At 36.2% G+C, this 21,290-nt stretch overlaps 1 protein-coding gene across 1 annotated transcript; it reads left to right on the top strand.

The window, feature by feature from the left end:
• Positions 1–10,416: 10,416 nt before the first annotated feature.
• LOC110716809 (ATP synthase subunit O, mitochondrial-like) lies at positions 10,417–19,796 on the top strand. Its single transcript, XM_021895449.1, has 6 exons — positions 10,417–10,737; positions 10,866–10,910; positions 12,859–13,102; positions 18,843–18,955; positions 19,069–19,155; positions 19,354–19,796. Exons 1-6 carry the CDS (start codon positions 10,609–10,611, stop codon positions 19,471–19,473), a joined length of 738 nt encoding a protein of 245 aa, XP_021751141.1. The 5' UTR covers positions 10,417–10,608; the 3' UTR covers positions 19,474–19,796.
• The last annotated feature ends 1,494 nt before the right edge of the window (positions 19,797–21,290 follow it).

Genomic DNA, 21,290 nt, shown 5'->3' on the forward strand with positions numbered 1-21,290 from the left:
CGCACGCGCCATGTTTGACTGCAGGGACAGAGAAGAATACGTGGGGGTGAGTTGGTACGCGCTAGAAATGGATCCAGTCTAGAGAGAAGAGGAGTCGGCTCCGTCCACTCTAGACTCCTCAATCCCAAGCAAACGACCGACCTCATGAGGACAGACGGACGAATCCGAATGATGTGCCAGTTCGTGTTTAAAAATAAAACAAGTACATGAAAAGAAAAATCAAAGAAGAAACAAACAGTTACCTCTGTATGAGTAGAAAACTTGGGGAAGTTTGAAGATCATGAAAATGTCACGTTATAACACCACCAGTTGACCGGTAAACCCAAAAACACGAACGGAAAACTCAACTATGCGGCGAAGCTTTTGAAGATTGGAAAGAAAAACACTTTCTCTCTCTAAAAAGCTCTAACTTCTCTCTAGAAAACGCAAGGTTCTAAAGTGATTTTATGAAGTCAAACGAGTCCTATTTATAGGAAAATTTATGGGGGCAAAATGGTAAGCTTACCTTTCCCGCCCAGAAGACCAAATGTCTCTTTTTGAAAAATTTAACCTAGAAGCTCAAACGGCTATTAAACCGTTCCATCAATAAAGACGGAGAAGGTGTACGGTTATTAAAACGGCACGTCAAAGCTGTAACACCCCAAATCTCCCTCTACGAAATATGTAGAAAAATACGTATAAATACCGTAGAGATAGACTTGGGCGTATTACCGCCGCGTGAAAACGCAAGGCTTATACTTGAAAATACTTTTGCAGTGGAAGTTCTTTATTCTTATTAATAAAACTTTAAATAAAACTTGTTCATAATTTGCGACACAAAAACGACTCCAACTTTTCGTAAGCTAGGTGAAATTCCCGTGGACTCCCGTATGCATCAATCAACTTCTACCTGTAACATTCACCTGCTTACCATAAATGGTAAGCAGGGCAAAGCCAAAACAAAAGCACATATTAGCAATTATGCTAAGTAGGTTATGTGTAAGATAAGTAAAACATAATTTAAATCATTTAAGTTTAAATCAAAGAACACCAATGCCATACTCATGTAAGAGCTTTTCCAATTCAATGCTTTCAAGACAAGTTTAAAACTCAATCGATTACGTTCCAAAACCATTTCCACACTAAGTGTGCACACTCCCCAAGTGGTTTACTTTATGAACAAAGGCCAATCTTGAGGAAAGACTAGGTCATGCAAAGTCCATAGTCTTCTCTAATCCATTCCCTAAGTGGGATTCATAACCATATCGATTGATTTACTTAAAAGCACCTTTTAAAAATCCATCATTCTTGAATATTGAGAAACCTGTAAATCAATTTTAATCCAATCCTTTTTAATAATTTTAATCATAATTCAAATTCTATTTTGATTAACCAAAAATCATTAATTCAAACCATCATGAAACATAATTTTATAAGGAACATAATAAGATACAATTTCATGGACAACTTTCGAAGGTATCAAACCACATAACGTACCTTAATTTTGAATATCAATCAACACTTCGCACTTTCAAAGTTCAATCACGAATACACCTTGCAATTAACATAACCATACGGTTATCACAACATTTTTAGGCATAAACCCAAATCTAATGTGCATGGACTATAAAATTCTTTTAAAAATAATACTTTAATATAAAATTATAACTGTGAAATAGGTAATTATATTTTAGAAAACTAACCATGAAGAAAATAAAGGAATAGGATTAAAGGAAATTGAATTTGCGTTGGAAAGGATAGGCAGAACTTGCAGAGGTCATAACTCCTTTGATATTACTCTGAATTGGGTGATTCTTGAGCCTAAACTCAATTATTTTTCAAGAGAAATAATTTTCTGTGTAATAGAAAAATCCAAAAACTAACTAGAGGTGCCCGAAAATTGGCTCCAAAGATAAACGGGCAGATTTTCTTTTAGAAACGAGGAAAAGAAGAGTAAAAGAAAAGAAGGGAATTGAGTTTTTGGTGTGAAGAATATGAGAGGTATGAGGGGGTATTTATAGGTGTTTAGATGATGATTTTATAGCAATTTAGGGTTGTATAATTTATGGAAATTTAAAGAATAGAAATTAGGGTTTTAAATGTATGGAAGGATATTAGATTTTATTTTATCATGAAATTTTGTATAGTAGGTTTTGAGCTTGGAGTGAAAGTATAGAATAAGATCAAATAAATTTTAGATTTAAGAGTAGAAATAAGGAATTTTAAAGGATTTTTATTTTTTTAATAATATAAATTAAAATCATTTAGAAAATTCATGAGTGGCCGAAAATATTGAGCTTAATATTGCTCAATAATTTCGGTCCCTCTATGTTAATTTATGGATTTTGTAAAATAATTTATTTGCCTAAAATTAATAATCCAATAAAATTTATTTTGTGAAAATTAATACTTGAAAGAATAAAATCATATTTTTATTAAATAATTGGGGTGGCCAAAAATTTGACTTATAATAATTAATTAAATCATATTTTTATTACATAAAATCTGAAAATTAATTCTTTAAAAATATATTTCATGAAAATTATTAATTTGGAAAGATATTAAAACAATTTAGAATTTTATTCTATGAAAATCGAAAATACAATTTAATTAATCTACCGAATTAATATAATTTTGGTTTAGCTATTTTTTCAAAAATACTATTTATAACATAAGTATAATATAGTTTCATTTATTGGATTATCCAATTTAATTAGTTTTGTAAAATAATGATTTAGGCGCCAAAATTTAAATATCATTTTGGCTCCAAAACTAAAATACTCTTTAGGAAAATAATTAATTTAGATAATACGTCAAAAATACGAGACTAAAATACTCTTTAATTTAGAAAATACCTTTCAAACATACGGGGTATTAGAAAAACAAACGGCCAGGTCAACGAAGTTAAACCGTTGGTCCGGAAAATACGAAGGACAAGTGTCTCGTCTGATATCAGGCGGCACCATTTGTCCGTCTGATTTCAAGACTTAAGTCCAAACTGAACACAGGCGGACAGCCCAAGGCAACTAGCCCAAAGGGACAGTCCAAACCTTCACAAACAATCGTCATTTTTTTTTATGGTTTTTCCCCTTCTCACAGCCCTAAAAAAGTCTCTCTCAGCCTAAGGTACTATCCACTAGTCCGGGTGCTTTCCTTTTCCATTGGAGCGAGTGGAAGTGACTTTATTGAAATTATGCATTTTAACTCTAGTCTCAACTAAAGCTATAATTTTATTATTGCTAGAAATAAGCTTTCAAATTCCACCTATCTTGAGAGGATCATTCAAACCTCTCACATTCCAAGTGCAAATGTTGTGCTTCATTTATTGGGAGGGATAGTATCTTCAGTATGGTTAAGTTCCCCCTCTTCAGCATCAAGGCAGTTTGACAAAGGCAGAAAGAGTATGCCCCTTTCAACAACAAATTGCTCAATAAGCCCAGTACCCGGACGAACAAAAATCATAGGAGGCGACACATATGGTACGAGTCACCCCCTCTGAGGGGCAAATGTTTAGGGTAAAAAATACCCCATCACGTGGACCAATCCAATAGTGACACGTGGCCAATGAAAGGGCGACGCGTGTCCTAATAGGATGACGACATATGGCAAAGCATAAGAGCACCTGAAGGAGAGAAGGCCTCCATACATCAGGAGGCCTAATTCCCGAGAAAAGCGCCATAACGGCGCCCCAAGAGACATGTGTCTCAACTTGATTGCGCCGTCAATTAGTGTACTCCTTTTTAGGGCACTAACCCTAGAATGCACGCATTCCCACCTTTATAAATACCCCAATCATTTATGATGGGAGGGGTGGATTGAGACATATCATTCAAGACATATTAAATTGCTCTAACTTCTCTCTACTTTCTTTCTCTAAATATTTTCGTTTTCCGATCACTAACTTGATCGTCGGAGGCGAATATTCAGTCAACCGGAATATTCATTGTTTTGCAGGTATCTAGAGGGATTCCAAAAAACCCCGAAATAGAACCAAACTACCTTAATCAAAACCCTCACAAAAAATTCACACCACACTCTATTTTACAAGCCGTTCTATGTTCAAGCCAGCTAATCTAAATAAATACCATATAAGAAGAACTTGTTCTGGCGTAGCTTAGAAGAAGCCAATAATCATTTAACAATAAATCTAGTAGTCATATAGCAACGCTTCAACCAATTCCAAATAAAAGTCCTTGTAGTCAAGTACAAAATGGTTTAACATCAGATCACTTAGCTTATCAAGATAATTAACAACATTTAGTGTTTATGCACTACATATCAAAATCATCCTAATGCTTCTAACACAACTCTTGCCTAAGCTAGAAAAGAAAAGGATAGGGCCAGATGTACGCATCCCTATGTACACAGTAACAAAGAGGCTTTTTTTATTAGGCCATATTTGTTTTATTAGGCCATATTTGTTAAAGCTGCAAGGAAGGTGAACCTGATTGGCTGATTGACCTTTAAATGGAATCATAACTAATTCTCCTACTACTTTACTAAATATTTTATTAAATAAGGGCATATTTCAAGAAATATTTGATTTAATTCATCTATATCCTTTTAATTTATGATGTGGGTTTTTGATTTTGGAAGTAGTTTTTTTTTTTTTTTTTTTTTTGGAAGTAGGTTATAGGTATCATGAGCTTAATATGCTTAGCTTGTTTTATGAGCTTGGTTACGCTTAGTTTATCATCAATATTAGTAGAAAAAAGGGTGATACATTTCTGATTTTTAAAGTATTGATTATTAAAGTGTTGATGACTTAAAGAAAAGCCATTGAATATTTGAATCTGCTAATTGATGTTAGTTGTTGATCTTTCTCTTTTCTCTCGTGCACTCACTCACTCTCTCTCTCTCTCTCTCTTTCTCTCTCTCTCTCTCTGATTATGTATTTACAAAATAATCAGAGAATCCAACTTTGTTACTCTTTCAGATAATTTACTATAATGAACACTTTTGTATGATACAGGTGTTACATCAGGTCCACTCATCTACATAAAAGATGATTTCTTATAGGTCAAAGAAAATAGTTTCTTGCAGGTACGATGATCATGAATGGTTTTTCTTTTGGGGGGTGTTAAAGGATAGAAATGTTAAACTGCTACATGTCCTCTTTACTTTTCATTTTCTTGAAGGTTTATGTTTATGAATTTTGTAAATAACCTTGCTATAGTGTTGTGTTGTCCTAGGGCTACTAGGGGCTCTACATTAACTTAGGTGATAGCTGCTAGCCTGCTATGCATTATGCATCTTGGTAGGTTTATTTTAAAGTAAAATATCTAAAATATCATTTTTCTTTATTGAATACCATTAAAGTATTTAAAATACCAATAATGGGAGAGAAGACACTCATAATTGCAAGAAATTATAGGAGAGGGGAGAGAAGTTCGGAGAAAACGGAAGTAAGAACGAAGAAAGCAGGGGATGATGCAAGGCGAGGATCGCAAGATGAGCACACTTAGAGATCATTATATAAAGTAAGAGATATTATGAAATACGCAAAACCATTAGAGAGCAATGGGAGAGGGAGTGTGAGCAAACGCAAAGGGGTTAAATAGGAACCAACTCTATGAAATTTGTAAAACGGTTATGCACTAAGTGAGAAGTTTCTGAAGTTGGCAATGAGATTGGTAAGGGAAGGGAATGCAATTAAGAGAGAGTGGACTTGAGGCAAGGAGAGGAAGAAGAGTATATTAGTGTATTAGACGAATATATAAGCAAATACTTTAAAATTCACATAATCTTGATAAAAGAAAAATGAGAGGGAAGGGGGGAATAGGAGAACAAGTTAGACAAGGTTTGACCATAAATTTAAAAGCATAAAGGAGGGAACAATTGAAAATACGAGAGAGAGAAAAATGATTAAAGGAAAAGATTAGCAACAAAGAGATGGAGAATATTTTAAAGGCCATTCTTAGTTAGTAATTGAGATTAAGATAAAAAGAAAAGACTTTTTGAAATTTATATTCCATATTAGGAGTGAGCGAGAGAGATAAAAGGGGTCTTAAGACAAGACTTGTTAATATTTAGATCATAAAAGACGAGTGAAAGGAAGAGATAGGGAGGATAAGAGGGGTGGGGGAATGAGAGAGGGGGGGGGGGAATGTATGTTTACCTCCCATGCATGTCACTCTCGCTGAACATATCCTGAATTTACACTGACAAAGTACAAGGCATCAGAAATCCCTGAAGTTCCTTTTTCTCTAATATTGGTGCTTTTTCATAAACTTTGCTCAGTTTAAATTTTATATAGCAAAATTTGACTTAGCTAATTTGTAGTGAAATTAAATTATTGGAAACATACTGTGTGTTTGAAGTTTTTTTGAGAATCAACTTAGTTATGTTAACTACTCTTTGTTAAACTGATCACATTATTATAATATATGCAAAAGACCTTGCAACAATGAGAACTCACTCTCTCCCCCTGCCCACACACACACACATAGTCAAGCTATAGTTTGCGCGCGCACACACACACACATTTAATTAGTCAAGCTTATAATGCACGTTTGAAGTGGCCCAAAATAATTTCTTATAATTATACTGCAAATTATTTAGATTATAAAAGACAAGTTAAAGGAAGGGAGAGGGGGTATAAGAGGGGTGAGGGGAATGTGTGAGAGAGAGGGATAAGGAGAGAAAAGACAAGAAAATGTATGTGTTACCTCCCTGATATGCACATCACTCTCGCTGAACATCCTAAATTTACATTAACAAAGTACGATGCAACAGAAATCCCCAAAGTTCCTTTTTCTCTAGTTTTGGTGCTTTTTCATGAACTTTACTCAGAATAAATATCATACAGCAAAATTTGACTTAAGATCATTTGCAGCGAAATTAAAATATTATGCACACACAAACACACTCTCACACACACACACACTCACTCACTTAGTTAAGCTATAGTATGCGCGCGCGCGTGCATACACATACACTCACTTAGTTAAGTTATAGTATGCACACTGTAGGCGTCGCTCGAAGTGCGCCTACGTTGAGCATAGGTGAATATGCTTAGAAATCATAGGAATTAGTTGGATTTGACATATAACAATAGAGACAAAAAAGTATGGAGCCGCCAACAAGTTTTTAAGGAACTTGTAAACCGTTCATGGATCATTAAATGCAACCACGAAAAGAGACAAACCGAAAGGCAACAACGATTTGATCCATGAAGGTTACACCCCATTCATAATCCATGAGATTACTAACTCCATAGTGGTCCTGAACCATAATTGGATATTCAGGGATGATGGTACGGATTGAGTCATGAACCCAATACCACCCGTATTGGCCTCCACTCGATTCTTATAGCGACATGTATTATTTGCAACCCAAAAGACATACAAACAATATTCAATTCGCTCCAAACTAATTAGTCTAAGCCAGTTGAATATTTAATGCACATAAATCTAATTATTGTGACCACTTGAATTAAGCAATAAGATTAATAGGAACCTAAACCGGTTATCCAAATTATCTTATTAGGCGTGATTTTCAATTACATATTCCCAATTAAACATGCAATAAAGGTGATCAAAACAATAGAATAAATCAAATAAATTAAATAAGCATGTATAAATATAGGAAGCAACTAGATAATAATTAGAGAAACGAATTAAAACGTCCCTAACATGATACTAAGCAATAATTAATAAAATCCGAGGCATGATACTAACAAGATTAATATAAAGCCTAAACATGATACTAATAATTAAAAAAAAAAAAAAAAAAAAAAAAAAAAAAAAAAAAACCCTAAACATGATGCTAGCAAGAGTAAAAATTGTAGAATTAATTAAACGAAAAGAATAATTAAACCTACTTACTTTGATAGCGAAACCTTGCAACTACATCATGAATAAACTGTTAGTAAACTTCAATAAAATATATAAAATCAAAAGAAACTAAATTAAATTAAAGAAAATAAAAATTAAATTGAGTTTAGATTGAAACCCTCAGGGTTTATGATCAACCTTTCACGTCGTGGACCGCCAATAGAGATTCGGGTGAAGTATTGATGTTAAAGCACTCGGAGGAGGAATTTTGAAAGATTATAAGAGAGATAAGATAGAGAAGTTTAGAGCATAAGAGAATATGCGAGCAGAAAACAGTGTCCGTGACCCACGAAAGGCCACGGTATTTATAAAAAAATAGTCGGGAAAAAGATAAAAATTATCAGAAAGAAGATTATTACGCCAGCTGAGTATCATCGCGTGGCGATGGTCTGCATCGCGCAACGATGCAAATCATCGTGACGCGATACAAGTTGGTTTCCAGCTTTTTGAGTTTTATGAAAATTAGTCTTTGTACGTTCCAGTTCATAAAAATTAATCTATTTTTATACAATTTTTAACGCGTCTAGACCTTTAGAAGCTTATTTCAAACTCAGATTACTTTATGATTTAGATAATTTTTAGAAAATTGAGACGGAAAAATATAAGAATAAGAATGAAAATAAGAATAAAGATTAAAACATATGGATTGGGGTTAAGATTAAAATAAATGTGGGCTAGAAAAGTTAAATTAAATGGGTTTCAAAAATAATATGAAGTACTCCTTTATTTCAATACTAAACCTGAACCAAATAGCGATGAAAGGCTTCCTCATCATCGGGTTTCGATCGGGGAGACATTTTTAGGTGCCTACACACACACAGTATTGATTTCCCTCGGTACACCCTGGATGAAGTTGCAACTATTTGCCTCTATTTTACCAATTTAGTAGTTAATCTTGGTTAAGGAAATCCTTGAAATTTATCGTATACTAGGTTAAAATCCCATGCAATGCACGGTTGTTAAATATTTTTACAATAATATTACAAAATATAAAGTATATAAAAGATGTTCAGAAATATTTTATTTGGGTATATATGGAATATGATTATCAAATTGGAAAGAAAATATCATAAACTATAAATAATTTACTTAAATATTTTGCAAAAAAAAAAAGGAAAAAAAAAAGGCGGAATTTTTTTTACAAGGTAGTGACAAGTGTCATCGAAGGATTTGCTTTTAGTATAGGTTAATAGATAGATTGGATATAATACAACTATAGTGTTTGATTATTAGATGATTTGTTAGCTAGGAATACTACTTTTAGATAGGCATATATATGTAAATTTTATAGGGCTTGGACATTTCGGAGATTTCATTAGAGGGCTAGATTACTGAATTTAGTGGTGTTGACAGTACATTCAACCAAACAAATTAAAATTTGTGCACTTTGCTTTGCTTCCCTCTTAAAATACAAGGGTCCCTTCTTGCTCGATCTCTAATCTTCGATCTCCGCTTATGGAATTTTGTACCCTTTTGCCTTCTTGAGAAGTTCTCTTTATGTGGGGTTTGTGATTACAAATATTTTCTTCTTAATTCATTTGGTTGCAAAGTATTGCCAATCCAATACCTCTATTAGGGAATGGTCAGGAGAAAGGTTGGAATGGAACGAAATCTGTAGAGCTTAAGCTTATCCTCAAGGGCACCATGAAGTTGGCCAAGAAGGCCAGCCAATTAGATCTAATCGAGTTGATGTAAGTCACCTCCATGGGATAATGTCTTAAAATATCACATCAAAGAGTTTGAGATGACCTTTATTGATAAGTTTCCAGTTTGCTCAATTGAAGTAAAGAGACACATTGATCGGTGCATAATATTTATTTATCAAACACATTGATCGAAGCAAAGAGACTCATTATTTTTAGTATGTTGTATTGATGTTTATTGTAAGAATTTGGAAGCTTTGAGCTTCAAATGACTGTATATGAATGTATACAAGATGGAAATGATGATTGGATATTATGATGCCATATACGTCTTTATCTAAAGAAGTTGAGGAATGCATATTTATTTTGTTAGCTGTTGTAGGTTGTAGGTTGTAATTTGTATACTATACATCAGATATGTTTGAAAATAGTGAGGCACAAATGAAATTACATTGTTTTCTGGTGTTAATTAATAAAAGCTTTATTAATAAAAGCTTTTTTAATAAATAGAAGAGCAATTACACCAGATCAATATCCACCGAGGCCAGCAGACCTTGTAAAAAGTCAGACAAATACAAATGTTTTATTTCATCCCCCGGTAACAGTGTAACACTCTAGCTACAAAATGTGCTACAACATTCTCATTTCTTTTAACAAAAACTTTTGTATACATTTTATAATATTACTATACATCGAGGTAACTTTTGTTGAATTTAAGTTAACTTTTAGATTTTTTTGGGTAATTTTTATTAATAAATTATAAATAATTTTTATTTATATTATGATAACTTATATGTACGAGGTAACTTTCATTCGTTACAGGGTAACTTTTGATCATTTTAAAATAACTTTATAGCATATATATAATATTTTATTATACATCCGATATTTTAAAATATTTTCTTCTTTTAACATAGTTACAAGAGAAAGGATCGAAGAAGGTCCCAGCCCAATTAATGTCCTCAATAATCAAGTGAGAAGGGGTTCTTCCAGTGCCACCCTTTTGCAAGGCCGTGAAAACCCGAAGAGCATAACACTCCAGCTCAACATTCTGTAGCCCAGTCTCTTAGCCACCAAAACACCCAAACGAGCAGCCTTATTCTTCATTTCTCTCTCTCATTTTGAATCATCGATCTTGAAGAAGAAGAAGAATGGCGATGTGTCAACGAATGAAATCGAGCCTTCCTTTGATTCAGAAATTTGTGGCATCTCAATCTCTTTCTTCTGGAAGATCCACTCTTCAGAAGACTCTTCTTAACCCTTATGTCGTCAACGATCAGGTATTTTCTTACATTTTTTGAATTAGGGTATTTTGATTTTGGGGATGGACATTTAATTGAATTCATTGGTTGTTTGGCTTAGATTGATTTGGGGATTAATTCCAATTTTTTGTTTTTTTGGGTTTCAGAGAAAGTATGCTACATCAGCTCCCGTTAAGAAGGAAGAAATAAGGGTAATTATTAACGCTTTTTTATTTTCCTTCTGCTATGGAATTTAATTCCAATTATTTTCTTATTGTTCCTCTTTAATTTGATGATTATCGATCTTTAGAGATTAGGTTATTAAGCCGGGTGATTTTTAGCTGCTTGAATTTGTGTTAGGTTAGAATCATTGCTTGTGAATTGTTGTTGAGATCTTTGTTTCAGCTTTGGAGAGCTTCTAAGTTAGCTGGGAAATCTTGTTAATTAGATTCGTAATACTAATTGCTTGAACCTCTTCTGCTCACTTCTAAGAAGACCACTTGTCACCCATTGGTTTAGGATAACTTATGCCCGTCCTTCGACTATCCATTTGCAGCATCATCAATATAGATGTCTCTATAGTCATGACATACCACATTCCAAAAATAAAAGCTAGGAAATTTGTTCATAAATTTATAATTTTTGTGTTTTTGGAATCTCATTAGCCTGGCATTCTCGTCGGTTTGACAAATTATTGGTTTTGACTCGCCTATTCTTAGTTCTTCATTACATCCAAATTACTCAAATTTATCTGAAGAAAATGTACATTATTTGTAAGACTTTGTAATGTTTTTTTGCTTATAAAAGTTGGTTTTACAAGAAGGGCTTTACCTTTCTTTTTGCGGCAGAACCCAAACCACAAGCTCTCTATATTCCAAGGACTCATCATTAGTAATGACCCTTGCTCGCTTGTGGCTTTCGGGAATAATCAAGCATTAGATGACACACAGCAATAACAATGACCAATATCAGTTCCAACATATCAAGACCCAGTAGTTACACCCTCTAGGAAGGTGGTAAATGCAACTGCTATTAAGTTATACATCATAGCTAACCTTCCAAATTTTGTTCGATTTTTCAAAGAATTGGACATTATATCTTCAGATAGGGTATGACCACTAATTCACTAGTGTCCGTGTCCCTTGATGGTTTGGTGCTTCAACAATCATAAAGATTAATTTAAACAGGACTTAATTAGCATTGTGAAGCAAGCGATCTAAGACCATAATAAAGTAACTTATCTATGTTGCTTTTATTTTACTTTTTCGGTAGGTCTAGACGGATTGTATAAAGCAAGATAAGTTATGTTAAATCACATACTAATTAAAACGTATGCAATATTGGCTTTTTTATTAAGTATATTGTATACTATGCACTTGTATACACAATATATAAATTCTCTTTTGAAATAAACTTTGATTAAATTCAATGAAATTTATAATATTTAGGACCTTTTGTTTACCTTTCACTTAATTCTCTAGAGGTAATATCCGTTACAAAATTACAGTAAAGAAAGAAGAATCAAATTTTATTTAAGTAAATGGGCCTTTTATTTACCACTTTCATGTTCTAAGCGGAGAGGGTTGGAGAAGGATGAACAAAAAAGGTGCATAATACAGAGTGAGGTTTGTGTTATATAATGAAACATCCCTTCTGATTTCTTCTTTTCCCCCCCTTTATCACAAACCTTTTGTTTGCTTGGACTAGTCATTTGCAAGGAATAATAAGCTAAAGATTTGTTATAGAACGGATATAAGTAATGGAACAGCTATGAATTGATTTGTTTCGAAAAAAAATGTAATGGATCAGATTGGTTTTAGTTCCATACTTGGCAGACTTGTAATTGTCCTCATTGAATCTGATGGCTTTCACCGTGCATTAAATTACCAAGGCTCCCTTTGATAGTGTAAGAGCATTTATTTTTTGGGATAGTAAGCTGCAAAATAAATGTCTTAATATGGCTTCATAGTTTATGCAATTTTTTTTTCTGTAAATGTCTGACTTAGCAGAATATATACTTGTGGAAGGAGAGATCTAATGAATGGATGCTATTGTAGAAACTTTGCTTGCTAAATATTGGCATAGAATTTTTTTACTAACATCTAAGTCCATGCTTCTCATCTTATATGTTTTTTTTGGTGTTCTTTAATGATATATCAGGTTCCTTTTGCTATGTTTGGAGGTTCTGGGAATTATGCATCTGCTTTATATCTTTCTGCTGCTAAAGCTAATGCTTTGGACAAGGTTGAGTCTGAGCTTTTTGACCTTATTGAGGCTACTAAGAAATCTCCAAGGTTTTCTCAGTTTACAAAGGATATCTCTGTATCTTCAGATGTAAGAATTAAGGCTATGAGTGACATATGTGCTCAAGCAAAATTCACAGATATTACAAGGAACTTTTTGGGTACGTCTCTTTGACTTAGTTTGTGATTTGAGCTGTAAGGTTTCCTGTATTTGTTCTTGTGCATGTAATATAAGATGCTTCTCCTCTTTGGCTAAGTCAATATGTGAAATAAAATTCTGCCTTCATCTCTAGTTAGGCCGTATCAAATTGAGGATCACCTATAAGATCTCCAGTAAAAATGTCTTATATGTCCTATATGAATAGCAACAGCCTAAATAGAACTTTGGCCTACCTTAGCGGCATAGGGAACATCTTTGGTAACATATGCTGGTTTCGTTTTGGTCTTGGAGATGCTTGTTCAAAAATTTGTCACAAACCCACTGAATCTTTAGCCAAACTCATTACTTCTTGTTCATCTGGGTTGGGCGAATGGATTTTATTGTTGGCATATGTCACTGTGGTTGCTACCTTATCTCCATCTCTATGAGGCGAAAGTCACTTCTGCGAGGTTGCTTATTAGTTATGAGATAAGAATCATTCATTATGGATGTAAATGTGTTCTAAGCCTTTGGCCGGTGGGATTCACAATCCTTGTGCAAGGAATCAGCCTAAACCTGATATCCGCTTCACTTATGCTAGAGGGCCCAAGAATTAGCCAGAAGAATGCTGAGTTGGAAGGTTGTTAGAATCAGTTTTGGGGAAAGAGGGTAAATTAGTAATCTAGAGATAAGTTTGCTATTAGTTTGTTATTTTTGGCTGCCATGCTTTAGGTGTGTTTAAGTTTGTTTTATGGCTTAATTTTGGGGTATTAATAGGTGATTGGTGAAGGGGGAATGTATCCAGAAATTAATTAAGAAATTTGTTTTGGGAGAGCTCCTTCCTCTCGAAAGAAGGCTTGTATTGTTGAACACTCTGTTTATCAATACTACTATCATTCCCTTGGCTGCCATTGATTCTATCTCTTCTAGCTTGGTACCTTGCTGTTTTCATACTAATCCCGAGCAAATTGGTATCAAAGCAGTGACGTTCCAAGCCGAGGAAGAAGGTCAGTGTCTGGACTTGTTGGAGCGGGAGATGTCCGGGCTTCCGTCGCACGTTGCTCAGGAGATCACCACTGCGATGGCAGCGTCCGGAGAGAATCCGATAAGAACTTTGCTCTTCACCGGTGAATGGACCACAATCTTAGTGGGATAATCCGTTCTCATCTCAGCCTCACTTAGATTATGGAGACGGTGGCTATCAAGGAGGGCAATCGAATTGGAAATTGAGGAAACTCGATTTACCTTTGTTTGATGGCACAAACTCGGATGGGTGGATCCTCAGTGATTCTTTCATTTTTACCGGTTAAGTAAAGAAGATCAACTGGAGGCGGCCATTGTCGCGCTGACGGAGACGCCTTGCTCTGGTATCAATGGGAGCATCGGCGCCATCCTTTGCTATCGTGGGAAGCGCTGAAGAAATTGCTTCTCCGACATTTTAGAACCACTCCCACCGGCACGATGGCCGATTACCGGCGATGTTTCATTGAACTTTTAGCTCCGATTGAGGGTGGTGTACCAGAGGAGATTGCGAAGGGCCAGTATATTAAAGGGTTGAAGGAAGAGATTCGGGTTGAGGTCCGGATCATAGACCCGATTACCTTGGATCAAGCCATGGATCTATCCATGAGGATCAAGGAGAAAACTGAGGTTAGGCCCACGACCCAAACCGGCCGGTAACATGCCCACTTGGCGTACCCCCTTTCCAAACCTACGATCCAACCCAAACACATCAACCCTAAACACGAACCCAATCCACCACTCTACCACCAACCAACCCTTCCCGAACCAAAACACCTTCAACAACCACAAAAATACCGACGAAATAAGGCGGTTGTCCGAGAAGGAGCTTCAGCAAAAGCAGGAGCAGGGTTTGTGCTTCCGTTGTGACGAGAAATGGATGATGAACCACCGCTGTCAGCGTCGCGGCTTGAGCGTGTTGCTCACGGTGGACGATGAAGACGTGGATTATGTCGGCGAATTTTCCATGGTGGAGATGAACCCAGATGGCCTCATTATACCTCACCCAAACCCAAATTCGACCCCAAAAGTTTCCTTGAGCTCCGTAATGGGGCTAACTAGTCCTAAGACGATGCGGTGAATGGGAGTTCCGTGGTGGTGATGATTGACCCTGGAGCGATCCATAACTTCATCTCCAATGTTGCGGCCCAGAAATTAGGTCTTAACCCAACTAAATCTAGAAGACTTCCTCATTCTTCGATTGGGTAGTTTGGATATGATCCTTGGCATCCAATGGTTGGAGAAGCTTGGCACCATGACAACCAACTGGAAAACACAAACACTAACACTGAGATTTCAGTTGGATGGTTATAAGGTCACCTTGAAGGGTGATCCTCACTTGGGGCGTACTGGTATTTCCCCAAAGGCAATGTACAAAACCTTGCAGAAGGAAGGCCATGGTTATCTGCTCGAATTGAATCACTTAGAGAAGGCAGGGGAAGTGGAACCAAATATCCCTATAGCCTTCCTACCTCTCGTGTAGGAATATCAGCATGTATTCCACATGTCTGGTGGGTTACCACCACAAAGACAGATTGAGCATGCCATTGTGTTGCGTAGTGGTGATAATCTTAGAAGGATGAGATCGAGAAGTTGGTCTCGGATATGCTTAGTCGACAAGTGCTTATTCTAGTCCGGTTTTGTTGGTGAAGATAAAAGACGGATCATGGCGTTTCTGTGTTGATTTCATGTTTCCTGATAAATTCCCAATCCCCATCATTGATGAGTTACTTGATGAATTGGGTGGCTCGGTGATCTTCACAAAACTTGACCTAAAATCTAGTTACCACCAGATTCAGGTGAAACCCGAGGACGTCCATAAGACAGCATTTCAAACCCATGAGGGTCACTATGAATTCCTCGTAATGCCCTTTGGGCTAACCAATGCCCCCGCTACTTTTCAGTCGCTTATGAACGAAGTCTTCAGGCCCTTCTTGCGTAAGTTTGTCTTGGTAGTCTTTGACGACATATTGGTGTATAGTCCTTGTGTCGAGACTCACAAGGAACACTTGTAGCAAGTGTTGCAGACTCTAGCCGACCACCAGCTCTTTACCAATTTTAAGAAGTGTGAAGTAGGGAAGGACAGGGTGGCTTACTTAGGTCACATCATCTCAGCAGCCGCGGTGGAAGTGGACTCTTCCAAGGTTCAGGCCATGTTAGATTGCCTTCCAGGTTATTACCGCAAGTTCATAAAAGGCTATGCTCAAATTGCTCTGCCCTTAACTGATCTATTACGGAAGGAGAATTTTGGGTGGACTGAGGCTGCCACTTCAGCTTTCAATACCCTCAAGGCTGCTATGGTGAATGCACCTATCTTGGCAGCACCTGATTTTTCTGCCCTTTGTGGTTGAAACGGATGCTTCAGGGCATGGCTTGGGGGCTGTCCTGCTGCAAGCACAGCACCCAATCACATATTTCAGCAAAGTCTTGGGCATCAAAAATTGGGGTAAACCCATCTACGAGAAAGAGTTGATGGCAATTGTCTTTGCGGTAGAGAAATGGAGGCACTATTTATTGGGCCGTCACTTCATTGTTCGTACCGATCAAAGAAGCCTTAAGTATCTCTTGGAGCAAAGGGAGGTGGGGCAAGCCTACCAAAGGTGGATTAGCAAGCTGATGGGGTACACTTTTGACATTCATTGCAAGCCGGGCCTTACCAATAAGGTGGCAGACGCGCTATCCCGCCAACACAGCCATGAGATTGAGTGTGGGTCTATGGTGACTTCTTGTGGTCTTCATTGGGACTATGTGCAGGCTTTTATAGAGAAGGATGTAGTGTGCAACGTTTGATTTCGCAATTACAAAAAGGGGAAGCAGCACCAAAATGGTTTACATTGGAGAATGGTGTTTTGAAATACAAAGGGCGGATAGTGATTCCAAAGCAAGTTGAGCTGACCACCAAGCTGCTCAAAGTCTTTGGTGGGAGGGCACGCTGGTGACCTCAAGACTTACCATCGCTTGGCAGGGGAATGGTTCTGGTTTGGGATGAGAAAAGATGTGGCAAAATATGTCCAGCACTGCCACGTTTGTCAGCAGAACAAGTCTTCAACCTTGTCTCCTTTGGGTCTTCTCCAACCCCTCCCAATTCCGGAAAGGATTTGGGAGGACATATCTATGGATTTTATAGAAGGATTGCCAAAGTCTTTGGCTGGCATACCATACTCGTGGTAGTGGATAGATTGACCAAGTATGGGCATTTTATCCCACTCAAACTCCCTTTTACTGCTCAGAGTATGGCACAAAGTTTCATGTCTGAGGTGGTGAAGTTACATGGTATACCGAGTTCCATTGTATCAGATCGAGACAAGGTCTTCCTTACAATTTTTTGGACTGAAATGTTCAAGCTTCTAAGGTACTCAGCTCATGCGCAGCACGACTTATCACCCTCAAACAGACGGCCAAACTGAGGTTGTCAATAAGGGCGTTGAATCCTACTTGAGATGCTTTGTGAACGGCAAACCACATACTTGGGCTCGCTGGCTTCCATGGGCAGAATATTGGTACAATACCTCATTCCACACCGCCACCAACTACACTCCTTTCAAGGCTCTCTATGGCAGGGACCCTCCTCATTTGATCAGATTCTCAGGTGGCAGCACAGCTGTGTCATCGGTAGAGGAACAATTGCTGGAACGTGATGCTATACTTGATGACTTGAAGTTCCATTTGGTGCAAGCTCAGGTGTACATGCAACAATATGAGAACAAGGGAAGGCGTGAGGGAGCTTTCCAGGTGGGTGATCTGGTTTACTTGAAATTGCAGCCATATAGGCAAAGGTCTTTGTTGAGAAGATCCAATGATAAGCTATCTCCGCGCTTCTATGGCCCTTACCAGGTGACTCAGCAGATTGGCAAGGTTGCCTATAAGTTGCAACTTCCCGGGGTCTAAAATACACCCAGTTTTTCATATTTCTCAGTTGAAGAGGGCCATTGGGGCAGGGCATCGACCAACCAACCTTCCTGCACAGTTGGCTGCTGATTTGGTGTTGGAGGTTGAGCCTTGGGCAGTGCTTGGTGTGAGAAATTCTCAGGCTGCTATGGAAGTTTTGATTCATTGGAAGGGTCTGCAGGACTTTGAAGCTACTTGGGAATACTTTGAGGAAGTTAATCTCAGGTTCCCTAGTTTCCACCTTGAGGTCAAGGTGAAACTTTGGGTGGGAGGTATTGCAAGTAATCAGCCTAAACCCGATGTCTGCTTCACTTATGCTAGAAGGCCCAAGAATTAGCCAGAAGAATGCTGAGTTGGAAGGTTGTTAGAATCAGTTTTGGGGAAGAGGGTAAATTAGTAATCTAGAGATAAGTTTGTTATTAGTTTGTTATTTTTGGCTGCCATGCTTTAGGTGTGTTTAAGTTTGTTTTATGGCTTAATTTTGGTGTATTAATAGGTGATTGGTGAAGGGGGAATGTATCCAGAAATTAATTAAGAAGTTTGTTTTGGGAGAGCTCCTTCCTCTTGAAAGGAGGCTTGTATTGTTGAACACTCTGTCTATCAATACTACTATCATTCCCTTGGCTGCCATTGATTCTATCTCTTCTAGCTTGGTACCTTGCCTAGCACCTTGCTGAAATCACGTTAGGCAAATCATAATTGCATACTTTTTATATGAAGTCTATATCATATGTGATAGCTTAAATGTTATTGTGTGAGATGATTTTTTGAAATCCTTTTTTGTTGGATCCCTTTTTCAATCATGTTTTTTCTTTTATTGTGAAAAAATTAATGTTTCTCTTCACTTCAATTAGTTATTATGGCCGAGTATGGAAGGCTAAAGCACATAGAGTCCATTGCAAAGAGATTCTCAGAATTGACTATGGCACACAGGGGAGAGCTGAAAGCAATTGTAACAACTGTCATTGTATGTATCTTTATCCTTGTTTTCTCTTTTAACTTTAAAGTACAATAACACTAACTTGTATAGTATATCTATGATAATACTCTCTTGTTCCTTGTCTTGGTTTCTTTGTCCAGCCTCTTCCTCCTGCTGAGGAGAAAGAACTGAAGGAAACTCTACAGGAAATACTTGGGCAGGGAAAGAAAGTCCAGCTTGAACAGAAGGTAAGTTTATGTCTATACCTCCTCATGTCTTTTTTTTTTTTTTTTTTTTTTTTTCTTTTTTTCTTTATGTTTGTGACTATTTGCCAAACTGAACCATTGAGTTTGCTTTATTGTAGTCGAGTATTAATTTACTGCAGTCTCTTGAAAAATGTTAGTGTACTTGTCGATCTGATTCTTGAACTCCCATGGCTGTTACAGATTGACCCTAGCATTCTTGGTGGTCTAGTTGTTGAATTTGGGCAAAAAGTTTTTGATATGTCCATCAAGACCAGGGCAAAACAGATGGAGAGGTTTTTGCGAGAACCAGTCAATCTTTAAGTGCCCCTTGAAGTCTTATTCTTTCAGAACGACTTTTAGATTTCCGTTCGTGATAATGGCAATGGTGCTGCATAAGATGAAAAGTCTTTACTTCTGTCTCTTTTGGCTCAAAATTGTTCAGGCCAACTTTTTTCTATTTTTCAGTTGACGTGATCTGATGCACAAAATAAAAATCAAAGGTCTTGTGGTTGGCATTTTCACCCAGCCAAAGTAAACTGACTTATTCTTGTAATTTTGTTCAATTGCATTGCAATTATAATGTTAATCACTGTGAGTCGATCATTTTCTTGGAATGAAATTTTGTGATGCTTTGTGCTTAGAAATATGGTTGATCTGTCTATAGCTGAATTCGCCCCTGATATAGATAGGAGGGTTCCTAGTTTAACTGTGATGATGAATAGTGCAAGTGATTTATCCATATACTATGCGTCTATGCACAATGCTTTGTAGATTGGCAGGGACTAGGAATGTGATTAGCAGATGGCGTAACATAACAAAAGTGCTCCAGGTATAAATGAAGTTTTGACACAATTATATATGGAGTAGCCTTGCTCACAAACACTACTACGAGTAATATTCAACGTGAATCTTTATAAAGTACGAGTAGCAATTTCATAGTATGTGCTGTTTTCAGAAAAGGTGGAAATGAGGTAATTTTGGTAAGGTTGTACCGTTGTAGAAGTATAGAACCATTTAATTTTCAATTCTGATTATGTGATTCTTTAAAGTTGTATGAACTTAATACTGATTAATTTGTACTAAATTACTAATCAATTTAACTTGAAGTTAACAATAGAAAAGTAGAAAATACTTTCTGCCTCAATAGTATCTAATGTGATAATATATAGCTGATTAGTTGATACTCCCTTCGTCTCATAATACATGAGACGTTGGACTTTTTTCACTATTCACGCATTAGCTTTGACCATAATTTTTGTATTATTATACTAAAAATATATTTTATCATAAAATATGTTGTTAGATAGGTAGTAATATAAAGTTTCATAATATAATTTTTAAAATAATTTTCTTTAATATTATTATATAAAAATAGAGTCAAATTAGTGCATTGACATATGTATAATGTTGACTGTATTATGTATTTTGAGACAGAGGGAGTATTTTGTTTATTACAAGGGAGAAGTGATGCATTTAAATTGAATTTTTCATTTTTAGAATGTAATGCATCTAATAAAAAAAACGTTGGACCGTAATCACTTTGTAATTTCTAAGTACCTGGTCTTATTAATAAAGCATCTTAACTATTTTTGAAAGAAGTCCTAAAGCATCTTAATTATTAAGTCTAAGTAAAAAGGATTGTGATTATTGCAAGACAAGTTGTATTTTGTTATGAAATAACTTTATTAACTTTATGGTTTCGAATAATTAACCTTATATGTAGTTTTAAACATCTTGAATCATGATATACAAGACATTGGATATACAAACAACCACAACAAAGATTTCATAATTAAACTAGTTTTTAGGTTCGGGCGATGCCTGAGGTGATATATGCAATGAATGTTAAGTTGTTTATATAATTATATCTTACATTAACAAGATAACATCAATTATTGAATGGTTTTGGTGGTAGCGTTTGAGGTAGCGGTTAGCGTTTTGACTAGTCAAAACACTACTAGAAAAAATTTGAGAGTGTTTGGCAAGGTAGCGATTCTAGTAGCGGTTAGCGATAGAAGTAGCGTTTAAGTAGCTTTGTTCAAACGTTAAAAATAGCAGCGTTTAGAAGTAGCGGGTAGTGTTTGGCAAAATTTTATTACTTTTTAAACAATATTTATATGAATTTTGATATATTTTAG

This window comes from Chenopodium quinoa, unplaced genomic scaffold (assembly GCF_001683475.1).
Source record: "Chenopodium quinoa cultivar QQ74 unplaced genomic scaffold, ASM168347v1, whole genome shotgun sequence".
NCBI classification, from domain to species: domain Eukaryota; kingdom Viridiplantae; phylum Streptophyta; class Magnoliopsida; order Caryophyllales; family Amaranthaceae; genus Chenopodium; species Chenopodium quinoa.

What these genes read in the sequence shown, in the direction of transcription:
- LOC110716809 (XM_021895449.1), top strand. Translation starts at nt 10,609, where the DNA reads ATGGCGATGTGTCAACGAATGAAATCGAGCCTTCCTTTGATTCAGAAA. An exon ending in CTTATGTCGTCAACGATCAG is followed by an intron (nt 10,738 to 10,865) that starts GTATTTTCTTAC and finishes TTTGGGTTTCAG; the next exon opens with AGAAAGTATGCTACATCAGC. An exon ending in TATTACAAGGAACTTTTTGG is followed by an intron (nt 13,103 to 18,842) that starts GTACGTCTCTTT and finishes CACTTCAATTAG; the next exon opens with TTATTATGGCCGAGTATGGA.